The sequence below is a fragment of the Panthera uncia genome (genome assembly GCF_023721935.1).
Source record: "Panthera uncia isolate 11264 chromosome E2 unlocalized genomic scaffold, Puncia_PCG_1.0 HiC_scaffold_19, whole genome shotgun sequence".
NCBI lineage: Eukaryota > Metazoa > Chordata > Mammalia > Carnivora > Felidae > Panthera > Panthera uncia.
In genome coordinates this window covers 4,419,988-4,434,256 of record NW_026057588.1, presented here as the reverse complement: position 1 = coordinate 4,434,256, position 14,269 = coordinate 4,419,988, and the positions used below count along the sequence as shown (strand labels likewise).

At 60.0% G+C, this 14,269-nt stretch overlaps 1 protein-coding gene across 1 annotated transcript in view; it reads right to left on the bottom strand.

Annotated features, from left to right (window-relative positions):
• Positions 1–14,031, bottom strand: part of PPP1R12C (protein phosphatase 1 regulatory subunit 12C) — a 16,289-nt gene extending 2,258 nt beyond the window's left edge. Inside the window, exons 1-13 of the mRNA XM_049622268.1 lie at positions 13,977–14,031; positions 12,860–13,019; positions 12,648–12,766; positions 7,274–7,433; positions 4,067–4,211; positions 3,897–3,971; positions 2,583–2,656; positions 2,380–2,507; positions 1,993–2,066; positions 1,578–1,736; positions 1,428–1,495; positions 686–820; positions 350–440 (exon numbers count right to left, since the gene is read on the bottom strand). Of these exons, the coding sequence (XP_049478225.1) occupies positions 350–440; positions 686–820; positions 1,428–1,495; positions 1,578–1,736; positions 1,993–2,066; positions 2,380–2,507; positions 2,583–2,656; positions 3,897–3,971; positions 4,067–4,211; positions 7,274–7,433; positions 12,648–12,766; positions 12,860–13,019; positions 13,977–14,031 (1,443 nt within the window). The remainder of the gene's footprint in view (positions 1–349; positions 441–685; positions 821–1,427; positions 1,496–1,577; positions 1,737–1,992; positions 2,067–2,379; positions 2,508–2,582; positions 2,657–3,896; positions 3,972–4,066; positions 4,212–7,273; positions 7,434–12,647; positions 12,767–12,859; positions 13,020–13,976) is intronic.
• Between the last annotated feature and the right edge of the window lie 238 nt (positions 14,032–14,269).

Sequence of the window (14,269 nt, the reverse complement as noted above, 5' to 3'; positions counted from 1 at the left end):
GCCCCCTCCTCCCTCAGACCCAGGAGTCCTGCCCCCCAGCCCTTCCTCCCTCAGACCCAGGAGTCCTGCCCCCCAGCCCCTCCTCCCTCAGACCCAGGAGTTCTGGCCCCCAGGACCTCCTCCCTCAGACCCAGGACTTCTGGCCCCCAGCCCCTCCTCCCTCAGACCCAGGAGTCCTGCCCCCCAGCCCCTCCTCCCTCAGACCCAGGAGTTCTGGCCCCCAGGACCTCCTCCCTCAGACCCAGAAGTCCTGCCCCCAGCCCCTCCTCCCTCAGACCTGGAGAAGCCCAGTCCCCCAGCCCCCCTCCCTCAGACCCGGAGGAGCCCAGACCCCCGCCCACCCCCACACCTGTGTGGACCTCCGAGACTGACGCATGAGCCGAGAGCGAGCCTTCCGCTGAGATTCAGACTCCTCATCCCGCACAGGCATCTGGTAGGACCTGAGTGAACGGTCCCAACCTCAGTAAGGGTTCCTTTGGGTCCTGTTCCCGTCCCACGGCTAACACTGTTCAGGGAAGGGAAGTTCTGCCAGAGAACATCAACTCCCAGCAGACCCTGGGACAACCTCCCCCTTGGGAGCGCTGCCCGAGGCCCTGGGGCCTCCTGGGCAACGCAATGTCTCCCTGCTGGAGAGAAAGAGGCTTCCTTCCCCCCACCCCCGCCTTCCCCCCACCAGCCTCTTTACCTCCGCCGGTCCCGGGAGTCGGCTGGGGGAGCCGTGGGGGCCGCAGGGACATTTGGCTTCACTGGGGATTCGGGCCCCGGAATTCTGGAGGGAGGAGTGGGGTCATCCGAGGGAGGACGCCTGGAGATCTCAGACCTGCGAAGTCATTCATTCAGCAAATATCGTTACTCAAGCTCAAGTTACGCGGCAGGTGCTGGATATGCCACACTGAGCAACAAAAAGAATGATCTCTGCCCCAAGTGAGTCAAATGTGTGCGGCAGAGACGCAGAACCAACAAGCGCGAGAGGAGCCCATCACAGAACGGGCCAGAAGGCTAAAGTGCTTGGGAGGAAAGCGCGAGCCTGACAGCAGGTGGGAGGGTGTGCGTGTCCGGACACTGCGGCAGCATGGGCGCGAGGTCCGAGCGGGCCTCACAGACAAGGTGACACTCATACACAGACCCGGGGAAGGGAGGAAGCAAGCCAGGGTGGGGGTGGTGCAGAGCAAAGGCCCTGGGGCAGCAGTGTGACTGTGTCAAAAGGGACAGGGTGGGAGGTGGGGACGGAGGCAACAGGAGGCCACCGCGACCGTGGAAGCTTAGCTGTGAGCTTTTATTTGACGCGCCACGAGGAAAACTGAGGCAAAGAGCGGTCGGGGCAGAGACCCCAGAGGGCAAAAGCACTTGCTCGGGATCAAGCTCACAAGGTTGGGACCCGACCTGCCTCCCACCCGGAAAGGCCCAGGCCCCTGGCTGGCACTCACAGGGCACAGGGCTCCGGCACCTTACGGGACGGGGTGGGCGTAACTCTGGCGAGGCGGGGCTCCTCAGCCTGTGGGAAGAGAAGACCAGAGGAGGACATTCTCTTCACCGAGGCGGGCCTGGCCCCGGCCCCCGCCCCTCACCCCACTCACCTGCGGGGAGGTCCCTTCCAGCCGAGAGGACGAGGCTGAGCGCTGCAACCCAGCCCCAGGGGTGCCCTCGGCCCCCCGCCTGTCTGTGGGACCCAGGGCACCAGAGCTTCCCGTCTTCTGGAGGCCAAAGCGCCTGGAGAAGGGGGCCTCTTCTGGGGGCTGGAGAAGAGAACGGTCTCAGGGAGAAAGGGTCCTTCTCGGCCACTTCAAGTGTTGCCCCCAGAAGGACCACAACAAACCACTATTCCCATCAGCCCCCTGGGCAGATGCAGCCAGAAAAAAAGCAATCACTTGTTCTGGAAGATTCTGGAAACTGTTATCTTCACCTTACATACCCTGAAAAGAGGTCTACAGATTCATGACATCTCTCCCCTCCCTCCCCAAACAGTATGACCTCTAGAGCATCCAAACTCACCATGGGGCTCTGAGGGCTAGCGGGTGGTGGAGAAGACACTCCGTTGAGAGTTCTGGATTCTGTGGAGGGTGGCTCTATGGTGCGGGAAAACGGAGATGCCAGGTGCCTCTCAGAACCAGCCCCTCCTCCCTCAGACCCAGGGATCCAGACTCCCAGCCCCCTCTTCCATCAGTCCCAGGAATCAGGCCCCTAGCCCCCTCCTCCTTCAGACCCAGGAGTCCTGGCCCTCAGCGCCTCCTCCCTCAGACCCAGGATGCTGAACTCCAGCCCCTTCCTCCCTCAGACCCAGGAGTCCTGCCCCCCAGCCCCTACCTCCCTTAGACCCAGGAGTCCAGACCCCCCCCGCCCCTCCTTCATAGATCCAGAAACCCAGACCCTGTCCCGCACCTATGGGGCCTTCTTCTCCCTCATCCTCGTCATGTATGGGGGGCCCCCCTGCCCCCCCAGGCCGGCGTTCCTTGGACAGATCTTGGAGAGAAATCTTCTCTCGGCTGCTCAGACGACACACGGAGCTCCTGGTGGGAAGGGGAGGGCATGGGGTTCCAGTCCCTGGGACCCTCCACCTGCCCACCCAGGCACCTGTCCACTACCTTCGGTGTTTGCCGCTGGAAGGCACCTGGGGCTCCTGGCTTCTGCTCTGAGAAGCTTCCTTTTGGTTCCGCAGCTGCAAGGGGACAAAGGAGGGGACGGAGGAGGCTGCTGGGAGGGCCCCACGCGGCCCGCGGCCCCCATGTCCAGGGCCGGCACGCACGGCTGTGCAGGTCTGGGTGGAGGAGGCGCCACCTGCGGGGAGGCCCGCTCCCAGCGGACACGGGGTATCTGCGGGCCCCTGCACACGGCCGCCGTGTGGCGTCTGGGTCCTCCTCACGGCTGCCTCCCGGCCTCCCCGCTCCGGTGTCCTCCCCTCCCAGGGTGCCCCGCTCACCGGGGACACTGTCATCCCTGCCACCTCCCCAGGGCGGCCCGCCCAGCCTTGGCACAGAGGTTCCTCCACCAGGCGAGCCCGTCATTCCCGCCCCTCCTGAGAGGTAGGGCCCCCTTCCCCCGCCGCAGGCTGAGAGCGCACCCATACCTGTGCTCCCTCCTCGCCGAGGGCTGACCCTGCCTCACCCTCCACGAAGCCCACGGCGGCCCCACTACCCTCACCCTCACCCTGCTCCTCAGCCCAGCGTTCAAGGCCCTTCAGGTGGGCCCCCCCGGCCCAAGGCCTCCCTGCCTCACACTCCCCTCCAGGCCCCACCCATTTCCCCACCCCCTAGCCTTTGCACGTGCTGTGCCCTCAAACCCGAGCGCATGCCCTGGGTCTGAGAAGCTGTCCGCCAAGCCAGAACCATGACCTTTCCTCTCAACGTCACCACGACCGACCTTTAAACAGAGGGATCTGTGTCCATCTACCCCCCCCCCCCCACTCACTGGAAGCTCCAGGCAGAGTGCCCGGCCCCCAGGAGGCCTCAGGAGATGCTTCTTGTTCCCAGTCGGCTTACAGTCCGCCAAGCAGGGTTCCAAACGTTCTCGTGCAGTGACACGGATACTCCCCGTAGCATAACAGATACTCTGCGTGACTCCTCATAAAGGTGCACACGCCGTTATCCCCACATTACAGGTGAGGAAACTGAGGCCCAGAGAGGTTAAGTGACCAGCCCGAGCTCACAGAGCAAACGCATGCCAGAGCCGGGATTCAGAGCCCAGAGCCCATGCCGTCCAGCCCTTCACTCTGCCTTTTTCCAGCAACAAGGCCTGGCCCGGTGCTGGCTGGGCGGCATTCCGGGGCTGATGAGGCCCAGCCTCCTCCTGACTCCTCTTCCTGACTCTGACTGTCGCCAGCTGGGCAGGAGCAGGTCCCCTGCCAGGGGCCACTGGGGAAACAGGGAGCCGATGGGAGGGAGGGAGCCCCCGAGACTCACATCCTCCTGCTTCCGGGCCAGTTCCTCCAACAGACTCAGCACCTCCTCGTCAGCCAGGTCGCAGGGACGTTGGCCCTGGTGGCGGAGGAAGAGAAGGGGCAGAGGATGATGGAGGGGAGGGGGCCTCCCGCCCCTCAGCCCCACCGGCCCTCGAGCAGCCCGGCCCTCACCGCGTGGGTCAGCGAGTCCATGCCCCCACCGTGCTCGGCCAGCAGGCGGCAGGCGTCCTCCACGCCCCAGTGGGCCGCAGCGTGCAGGGGGGTCCAGCCGTCCCCATCCCGGAGCTCTGGGTCGTAGCCGGCCTGAAGGAGCAGCCTGGGTGCGGGGAGGCTCGGAGTCAAGGACCGAGATGCGGGTTCTGCCCAAGGCTGCCGTCGTCGGCTGGCCGCGCTGGGGCCCGGCCGGGACAGGCAGGTGGCGAGGGCCTCTTCGTGGAGCCCCTCCCCCGGCCCAGTGGGTGGCTTCAGGAACCCTGCCCCTTGTACCGGGCAACTCTCTTGACTGTCACCCCTGGGTGTGGGACACACAGCCCCAGAGCCTGTGAAAGGGCTGAGGCCCCAGAAGGGGCAGCCCTGGGGCAGTGATGTGCTAGGAACCCGCCAGCTCAGGGAGGTGGCCCTCAGCCAAGGCGATGCTGCCCGCCAGGCGACATCTGGCAGTGTCTGGAGACGGTCCGGGAGGCCACAGCTGAGGGGTGGGTACCAGGGATGTTCCTAACACCCTACGGCGCGGAGGACGGCCCCACGGCAAAGACTGATGTGATCCAAAACCCCGCTAGTGGTGAGGCCGAGGAGCCCCGGCTTGGAGGACGAGCACAGGATCTGGGGGGCAGGCAGGGTTAGAAGCCCAGGCGGGTCCCGCACGCGCAGCTGGCGGCACACAGCCTGCCTCTGCAGGACTGGCATCGGGTTCCGTGCCCGTGGGAACAAGCGAATACGAGGTGGGAGGTGGACAGAGTTCATGAGACTTTTCAAATAGAAGGGCCTCTGTGGGGCCCTGCTGACCTTGTCGCTCACTCCCCAGAGCTCACTCGCTGCAGCCACCTGGGCACCTGCACACGGTCCCCAGGGGTCCCCAGGCCGGAGCTCATGCAGCCCCCCTCCCACTCCTCCCAGCGCCCTCTTTATGCGTTTCTAGGCCCACGGTTCTCAACTAGGGACCACGTTGACCCCAGGGGGCACCTGGCCATGTCCGCACACGTTTGGTCATCCTGAGTTGGGGACGGGGGGGGGGGGGGGGGGGGGGGGGGGGGGGGGGGGGCGCTCCTGGCCTCCAGGCGAGAGCCCAGGGATACTGCTCAGCACCTTACAACGAATGGGCACACCCCTCCCCGGTCACCAGTGTGCACTCAGGCCCACGTCACGTGGTCTGCTGCCCTGGTCACTTGTCTGCCTCCCCGGCTAGGCTGGGGGCTGCACGTGGGCCCAGACATGTCTCGTGTGCCAGCCGCCCCGGACCTAAAAGACGGCCTGGCTTTCGGCAGGTGCTCGGTAAGTAAGTGCCGAGCGCCACCTCTCTGGGCCTCTACCCTGCCCTTTGTCGGTGATGAGGGGAACATTGGTTACATCCTCCTACAAGCGCAGCCGTCCTGAGGGCGGTGATAAAATGGAAGTCGCTGAGCCTTCCCGCGGCCAAAGCACTTCGTTCCTGTGCCAGACAGTGAGCCACCCCCAGACCCCGACTCTCCCCCCACTTAGTAACCATGCCCAACTCTCAGCTGGACACGCTGTCACCTGGCTCACGAGGGATCTCCCGGGCTCCCTGGCGGGAGCCCCGGACAGGCAAGTAACTGGGATGGTGGAAACGCCAAGAAAACGCCAGGTGGTCTGGCAAATGGGACATCAGTGTTCAGCGTGCGGGTCACTTCAGGATTGTTCTTTTAAAAGGAGTCAACAGGGGCGTCTGGGTGGCTCAGTCAGTTAAGCATCTGACTCTTGATTTCAGCCCAGGTCAGGACCTCACAGTCCATGAGTTCAACAGTGCAGAGCCTGCTTGGGATTCTCTCTCTTTCTCCCTCTCTCTCAAAATAATAAACTTTAAAAAATAATCAAGTAAAAGTAAAGGGAATCAACATTTGCTCCTTTTGTCCTCTCCTCCTCCAGGCTGTGTGGGATGCAGATGCAACGGCAGGAGGCGAAGCAGCCACCTGAGACTCAGAGGTGGAAGCCACGGGCAGAAGAGGACAGGGCTGGGCACATGACTGGGCCTGACCATTTACATCCCAGGCCCCTTGCCACTGGGATTAGCTCTGGGATGGGCAGGTGCCCAAGGCGGCCCAGTGAGCATCAGGCCAGGACTTTTGCTACAAGAATGGGGGACGAGGCATTCTACTTTCACAGCAGGCAAGCAACTAGGTCATGAACCTGGAGCCACTAGGGGCCATCTCTAGCACCTCACTGGAAAACCTGCCTAAAAACCCAACACAGAGGTGAGCAGAGCTGAGGGATTCATCTCTACTCCATTTCCAGACTGAAAATAAAGGATAAATCACAAAGAGAGAGGACTCAGAGGGGAGAGAATCTGAGGATGAGAATGGGAACCAACCACCCCAACATAAGAGGGTGAGGCAGCCAAACACGGACGGCAGCAAGGGAACACATGCTGTAGCGATTTAAAATACATATGCGCTAGATAACCTGGCCTTCAAATACAGAAATAAACACCGCGGGCACTACAAGGATAAACAGGCAAAATCCACAAGCATTGTAGGAAATTTCAGGGGCACCCGGCTGGCCCACTCAGTGGAGCATGTGACTCTTGATCTCAGGGTTGCAAATTCAAGCCTTGCGTTGGGTGTAGAAATTACTTACACATAAAATCTTAACAACAAAAACAAAAAAAAAGTATGTCTCTCGCAGTAACTGACAGAGTAGGCAGAGAGGAAAAAAAACCCACTAAGAACATAGGAGGCGGAAATAGCGTGACTACAAAGGTGATCTGATAACCTACACGGAATGCTGTACTTCACAGGATGGTTCTTTTCCAGCTGACACATACCGGGGTATAAAGCAAACCTCAGAGAATTCCGAAAATCCGATGGAAGCATATGGATTCTCTGACCACAGTGCCATCAAGGCAGGAAATGGGCATTGAAACAATGACTGGAAAAATCCCACGCATCTGAAATTAAGGACATCCTTCTAAATAATCCAGAGGCCAAAGAAGATAGATTACAAGCCGGAAAATGTTTTAAACTTACGGACAACGAAAAGCCTACACATCGGGACTCGTGGACACGGCAAAGGCTGTATTTAGAGACAAATACTCCGTCCACATACATAAATTAAAAAACCCACAGGAAGGTGGAAGACAGCGAGAAGGAACAGATCAGCCCAGCACAAAGAGCAGGGAAGAGTGGGGACACCAGCCCCGCTCACCTCATCACTTCGATGTAGCCCTTAGCGGCTGCCACGTGCAGGGCAGAGGCCCCCGTGCGGGGGTGCCGGGCCTCGGGCATCGCGCCCCCGTTCAGCCAGCATCTCGTGTCACGAAGAAGCAGTTCCTCCTCGGCCCGTTTGGCCGCCTCCACGTCCACACCTGGGAAGACGAGAAGGGGCAGTGGTAGGACTCACACCCGGAGCCCCAGGAGGCACGGGGTCCCCCTCGTTCCACATGCTCCTCCGGGACTCAGGGGACCCGGACTTCCCAGCGGGGCCTCCGAGGCACTGCTGGGAGAACGGGGATCGCAGGCCCTTCTCCCATTTCAACCTAAGTATCACCCTTATCATTACTCTTAAGTATAAACCCAGCACCTGATTACGTCAAACCCTCCCTGGCACCACCAGTAAAATCCTGAGCCCACGTCTTCACGCACTCTGTCGGAACCCTTTCTGTCACCCTGAGTAGGATAAACCAGGCAAAGGGCCACCAGACCAAGGGGCCGCATTACCGGGGCAACAGCCTCTTTCCTAGCCAGGTGGGGATCCCTGTTCACAGCTGTGCCGTCACCTAGAGCAATCAGAAGAGAGCCAAGCACGCGGCCTCGTCGGTCAGTTTCTGTACATCTTTCAGTTTCCTGCAAAGCTGTTCTGCATTTGGGATGCAAAGGGCAAGGTAAGTGGATTTTGGATCAGAACAGGCAGCCTTGCTGAGGCTGTATTAGTATCTGGTGACCATCACCGAGAATCTGTATGTTGCCTGCCCCCTACTGAGACAGGAGTCAGAAAGGGTCTCTCCCAGCCAACGTTCGATCTCTCTCCTGGAAAGTTTACTGGGGTCTATTGCTGTTCCAACTGTGAGATTTCTCACACCAAAGCGCTGGCTTGGAGCTGAGCCGTCCTGCCCCACAGCTGTCGGCCACGTGCAGCTACCGAGCGCCTGAACTGTAGCTGCTCCAAACCGAAACGTGTCATGAACACAAATACACGCTGGATTTCGATGTGTGGGCGGGAAAAAGTGCGCAGCACAGGGTGCCTGGGTGGCTCAGTCGGCTGAGCACCCAACTCTTGATGTCGGCTCAGGTCATGATCTCACGGTTCGTGAATCCGAGCCCCTGCTGGGGCTCTGTGCTGACAGAGTGGAGCCTGCCTGGATTCTCTCTCCCCCTCTCTCTCTGCCCCTCCCCCACGTGAGTGCACTCTCTCTCCCTCAAAATTAATAAACTTAAAATACAAAAGCGCACAGCAACCCATGAATGGTTTTCTTTATGGTGATTAACGTTGACATGATGATGTCTTGGGCACACTCAGTTAAGTAAAATACGTTACTAAGTTAATTTCACCTGCTTCTTTTTACTCTTTTAAGTGCACCCACTTAAAAATTTTCCATTACCCTGTGGCTTACACTGGCTTTCCGCTGGGCAGCACGGGCAAAGGACCTCCGTGGCGCCACCACTTGGGCTTAAAAACTTAAAACAGGGCAGAGGCCGCAAAAACCCCCGTGTGCCCCCCACCAATCTCATCTTGCTTTCGTGACGCTGCGTCCTGTCGCACCCTCACTACACACACGGGAAGGTCTGCCCTAAGCTGGCCCCGGGGGTCCCAGAGGGCAAGCCGCCCAGAACCGGCTGCGCGGCTGCGCCACCTGCTGGCACCCGGGAACGCGAGACTAAACTCCAACGGGATCACCTCTGGCTGTCGTCTGGCAGCTGTCCAAGGAATGTTTGGCTGGTCGGAGCCCACCTGGTGGGCCCAGCTTGGGGCGGAGAGGCCGGGACAGTGCTGGGGACTCAGGGACACCCTCCCCCCCACCACCGCACACAACTTCCTTAAAGGGAATCACCTTCAATCCTACTACAGATGCGTGTGCCTTCCTTAGGCAGCGAAGGGTGGGGTTTGCTGACCTTTTTCCAACCACCGCTAGTGTCCTCTGGCATGGTCACACACATCCTTCTGCACTCTGCTTTTTGCTGAGATTTGCGTTTGTTGATGGAGCTCTCGATCGGGGTTGGCAAACCTGTCTGGTTTTTGCCTTTTGTTCTACTGATGGTAAAACACAATACCTCATACCCATTAAGCAGGCATTCCCTGTACCTCCCTCCCCAGCCCCTGGCAACCATCAGTCTACTTCCTGTCATTAAGCTTTGCCTGTTCCGGAAGGCCCCCTGTGTTTGTGAATAAAGCTTTATTGGAACGCGGCCACGCCCACCACGGACACAGGGCCCCTTGGCTGTGCTGGGGAGGGCGGTCGCAGGGGCCCCGACCCCGGCCGGCTGCAGCGGTGACAGCACCTCCCACAAAGTCTCGTCCTTCACAGAAGCTGCCAGCCCATTTACAGATTAGTGATTTACCCAACCTCCTCTGCTGGAGGCCCCAGCCTCTCCCGCTGCCAACAACCGCCCCCGCCCCCATGAAGATTCCTGTCCGAGGGCGGGAGTGCCTCCCGTCTGGTGGCCTAGCAGCAGAACGGCTAGATGCCCCCTTCCCGCCCAGTTCTGTGTCCCTGCGGCCCGTCCTGCAGCTGGGCTGGGGGCAGCTCTACAGCGCGGATGGGTGGCCACATCGCCTGGCCTCACCACCCATCCTTCTCGCCCCAGCTAGGGCTGGCTCAGGCGGAGGGTGGCGCTCAGGTGGCTGAGGAAATCTAGTCCTAGATCAGCCGAAGAATCAGCCAGCACTGTTAGCAGTGGCGCTTCATACCCGGTTGAGAGAATCTGCCTGAGAATGAAGTCCGCGCAGGGGCGCCTGGGGGGCTCAGGTCATGACCTCATAGCTCAAGGGGTTCGAACCCCACGTAGGGCTCTGTACTGACATCTGAGACTCTGAAGCCTGCTTTGGATTCTGTCTCCCTCTCTGCTCCTCCCCCACTCACGCTCTGTCTCTCAAAAATAAATACAAATTAAAAAAAAAAAAAAAAAAGAAAAGCATGAAGTCAATGCAGAGTTCAGTACAGTGATATTTTCGAGTTGGCGCCCCTGGATCAAACCATGCCTGAAGTCTGTGCAATTCCTGGACTTCAGTTACATGACCCATTAATTGCCTTTTCATCTTAAACTGTGGTAAAAACACACATCAAATTTACCATCTTAACCCCATTTAACTGCAGTTCTGTGGCATTAAGTATATTCACGTTGCCATGCGGCCTCCACCATCTGTCTCCAGAACACTCTTCATCTTGCACAACTGAAACCCCGTCCCCATCAAACAGCATCGCCCCGTTTCCCCCTCCCCAGCCCCTGCGCCCACCACTCTACCTTCTGCTTCTACGAACTTGACCATTTTAGTCCCGTTCCTCATAGAGTCAGAATCACACAGCGTTTGTACACTTTGTGCCAGACTCTCTCACTGAGCACACTGTCCTCAGGGTTCACTCACACTGTAGCACGTGTCCGAACCTCTTGCCTTTTTAAGGCTGAATAACAGTATTCCATCATAGCACGTGCCACACGTTGTTCATCCGTTTCTCGGCTGGTGGACACTGGGGCTGCTTCCACCTTTGTGCTACTGAGAAACGGCCGCTTCAAACACGCTGCACAAACCGCCTCTTGGGCTGGGCCCTGAGCCCGGCTGCAACGGGTTCCCACAGAAGCGGCCCGCCAAGCCTCACCCGACAGACGACTTTTTAATCACGAAGGGAGGCGGACTCCACGGTAGAGCCACCTGGCCAGTGCCCCTCCGCGAAGTTCAAGGCTAACAGCAACAGGGCAGGCAGACAGACAGCACCTGTCTCCCGAACAACGCACCGAGAAGTTCCTGCCACGAACGCAGACCTGAATCTCCTGGAGAAGCGGCAGGCGGGTCCAGGCCGAGGGACACGCTGTGTACAGAAGGCAGGGTGAGGAGGGCAAGGGGAGACCAAGGGCAGGGCAGGACCACAGGAGGCGCAGAGGGGAGGCTACAATGTGCCACAGGTAACAGCGCAGCACCAAGGCCAAGGTCCCGATGCCCACAGAGGAGTAACAACGTGACATCCTGTGTCCTTGTTCTAGGAGACACAGGCTCCCACGTCAGGGCCAGGGTTACAGTGTCTGCTTCGTGTTCTTGAGATGGCTGGGAACAGAGAGGGAGGCAGCTGGGGAGGGAGAAAGAAAAGGAAGGGAGGGGGTGGGGGAAGAGTGCTATTTACGTATAGTGGGGGGAGGGGGGAGGCAGGGCAAATGCAGATGGGCCAAAATGTTAAAAGCTAACGAATCTATACCGTATGACCCCATTTATACAAAACGTTCCAAAATGTGTAGGGACAGGAAGCGGATGAATGGTGTCTCAGGGCTGAGTGGGAGTGGGGTGCCGGTTGAGGGCTCCCGGTTTCTTTTCTTTGGTGTGACCGAAGCCCTCTGAGTCCACGTGGTGAGGCAGGCACAACACTGTGAAACGCTAAGAAACCAGCGGACCGCACGCTTTTGAAGAGAACCGAACGGGCTACGAATCACATCTCCACAAAGCTGCTAAAACCACCGGCCAAGCTCAGGGAGGGTCACGTGGCCGCCCCCTAAGGCTGTCCCAACCTTTGTCCACGTCTGAAGTTTTTCAGGGTGAGAAGTCAGAGAGGAGAGAAGCAGCTCAGCTCTGCCTTAGTGCCCGCCCCCCACGTTTGCTGTGACCCCAGACGTCCACCTGCACGCGGCTCTCTGACCTTACCAGCAGTCAGCCTGCCCAAGCCAAGCCCGGGGATCCGGGCGTCACCTTCCACACCCCAGGGCCTGCTCTTCAGCAGCCTCGCTGAACCAGCCACGGGGCCTCCAGACCCCCAGGCCCTGTGCCCACACCTTTTCGACGGTTCCCTCGCTGAACCCGGACCAGCACCCCACGGCCCGTGCCCTCCAGGTCACTCAGGCCACAGCCTTCCTCGCACATCCCACGCATCAGCTGGTTCTAGGCGGCTGCTTTGGGGAGTACGTTTGGACATGAGCCCCTCTGAGAACTTGCTAGAAGCAATACACGTTCTCCCTAGAAATATGAACATGGCCACACACAGAGTTTCAGGGGGTCCTGGGCCCCATGTTAAGGACCCTGCGGTTCAGTGACCGTGCACACGGGGAGAACAGTCCCCCTCAGGGAACACTTCCGAGAGGACAATCTCACCTGAGAGACCCCTGGACAAGCCCCCCACACCTCATTTCCTCACTCACTCCTGGGGTAAAATGACAATCTGGGTCAACGTCAGGTTGGGCTCTTATCCGTGCCCAGCGGTGGCACACGCACTTTACACGATCATTCAATGTTCCAAGCAACCCGAGGACGGGGACCCACATGCCCACCTCACAGGTAAGGAACCCGAAGCAGACAGGGTCAGAGAACCCTAGGAAAAGCAGGGCTGGCCTCCGAGCCCCAGCAGTCTGTTCCCCGTGCCCGCAGGAAGCACCCAGGCGCCCACCTCGGTAGGCAATCTCCGCCTTCAGCAGCCCCTCCATGGCGTCCGACTCGGCCAAGTCCAGGGGCAAGTCCCCATCGCTGTTGACGGCGGCAATGTCAGCCCCGTGGCTCAGGAGGTACCTGGGGGTGGTGGTGGAGGGGTGGGGAGGTCAGGGCTGCGGGGTCTGAGCTCCGGTCCCCATGCGATCCCACTTACCCTCCCCGCCGCCTCACCTGGCGATGTCCAGGTAACCACAGGAGGCGGCCACATGCAGGGGCGTCCAGCCCTCGTTGTCCGCCTGGTTCACCGTGGCACCCTGCTCCACCAGGAAGCGCACCACCTCCAGGTTCTCATCAATGCAGGCCTGGGGCGCAGGGGACACGGCTGTCAGCCCTCACCTCACCCAGGCACCGCACGCCCAGCAAGGCAGGACTCCCGAGGGGCCGTGAGACAGACCCCGGGCACGGAGTCAGACATTCAAGGGAAAAAACCAGATGACCCTGGGACAGACCCCAGAAGGCACCAGCCCTGCTCCTGGAGGCCCATTCAGCTACCCCGCTATTTAAGACCTCTTGGCTTCCCAAAGGTTAGGTCAGCTGGGCATCTGGAGCTCAGTGGAAGCCCATGAGAACAGGACACCCAGATCCTTGCAAGTACGAATTGGATAAAGGGAGGGGGCTTTTCTCCAGCGTGGGAAGTCCTGGATGTTAGATACCATGTACCCCAGTCATCACCAACAGGACAAGGCTTCTAGTGACGAAGACCTCCTCCCTCAGACCATGGAGTTCTGAGCCCCCTGCCCTCTTCCCTTAGACCCTAGAAGCCAGGCCCCCAGCCCCCTCCTCCCTCAGACCCTGCAGTATTGACCCCAGCCCCCTCCTTCCTCAGGCCGGGAGTCCAGGCCCCCAGCCCCCTCCTCCCTCAGACCCAGGGATCCAGGCTCCCAGCCCCTCCTCCCTCAGGCCCAGGAACCAGATCCCCAGCCCCCTCCTCCCTCAGGCCAAGCAGATGCTCCCCAGGATGCTGACCATGGCCCTGACTCCCACCCTGAGGGGACTGGCCTGGCCCCTGGGGCCCAAAGCTGTGCACGGGGTACTGTGCCAAGGGATCTCCACCTGGGAAGACCTTCCCTAATCCTCCTGCTGTCAAGGCTCTGTACTGCAGAGGAAGAAATCCATCTCAAGGAGACAGCAGCCCTTGCCTGAATAGGGACAGCAAGGGGACAGAAAAGGGATTTAGCCCAGGGCACATGAAAACCCCGGTGGGCGCTGGGACCTGAGCAGGGTCCAGGCAAGGGGTGGGCCTGGCTTCCTGGGTCCCTAGGCTAAATTAACTCCCCAACTCCCTCACCTCTCCAAAACCCGTCCATCTGGAGAAGGGGGGAGGTGGTGAGGGCCAAGAGCATGAAGTCATGGAAACTCAGGCTGCGGGGGGGGGGGGGGGGGGGGGGGCACACGTGCCCGGGGAACGGGATGAACTGGGCTTGGTTTATTTCCACCCGGTTGTCATGGTGATGGGGGGGGTCGAGGAGGGAGATGGGCCTTTCCCTTTCAAGGACCTGGCCGGGCACAGGAATCCATGTGAAAGATGCCCGAGGCCTGGGCACCAGGGATCCAGGAATCCAGACAACAGCAACCCCCCCC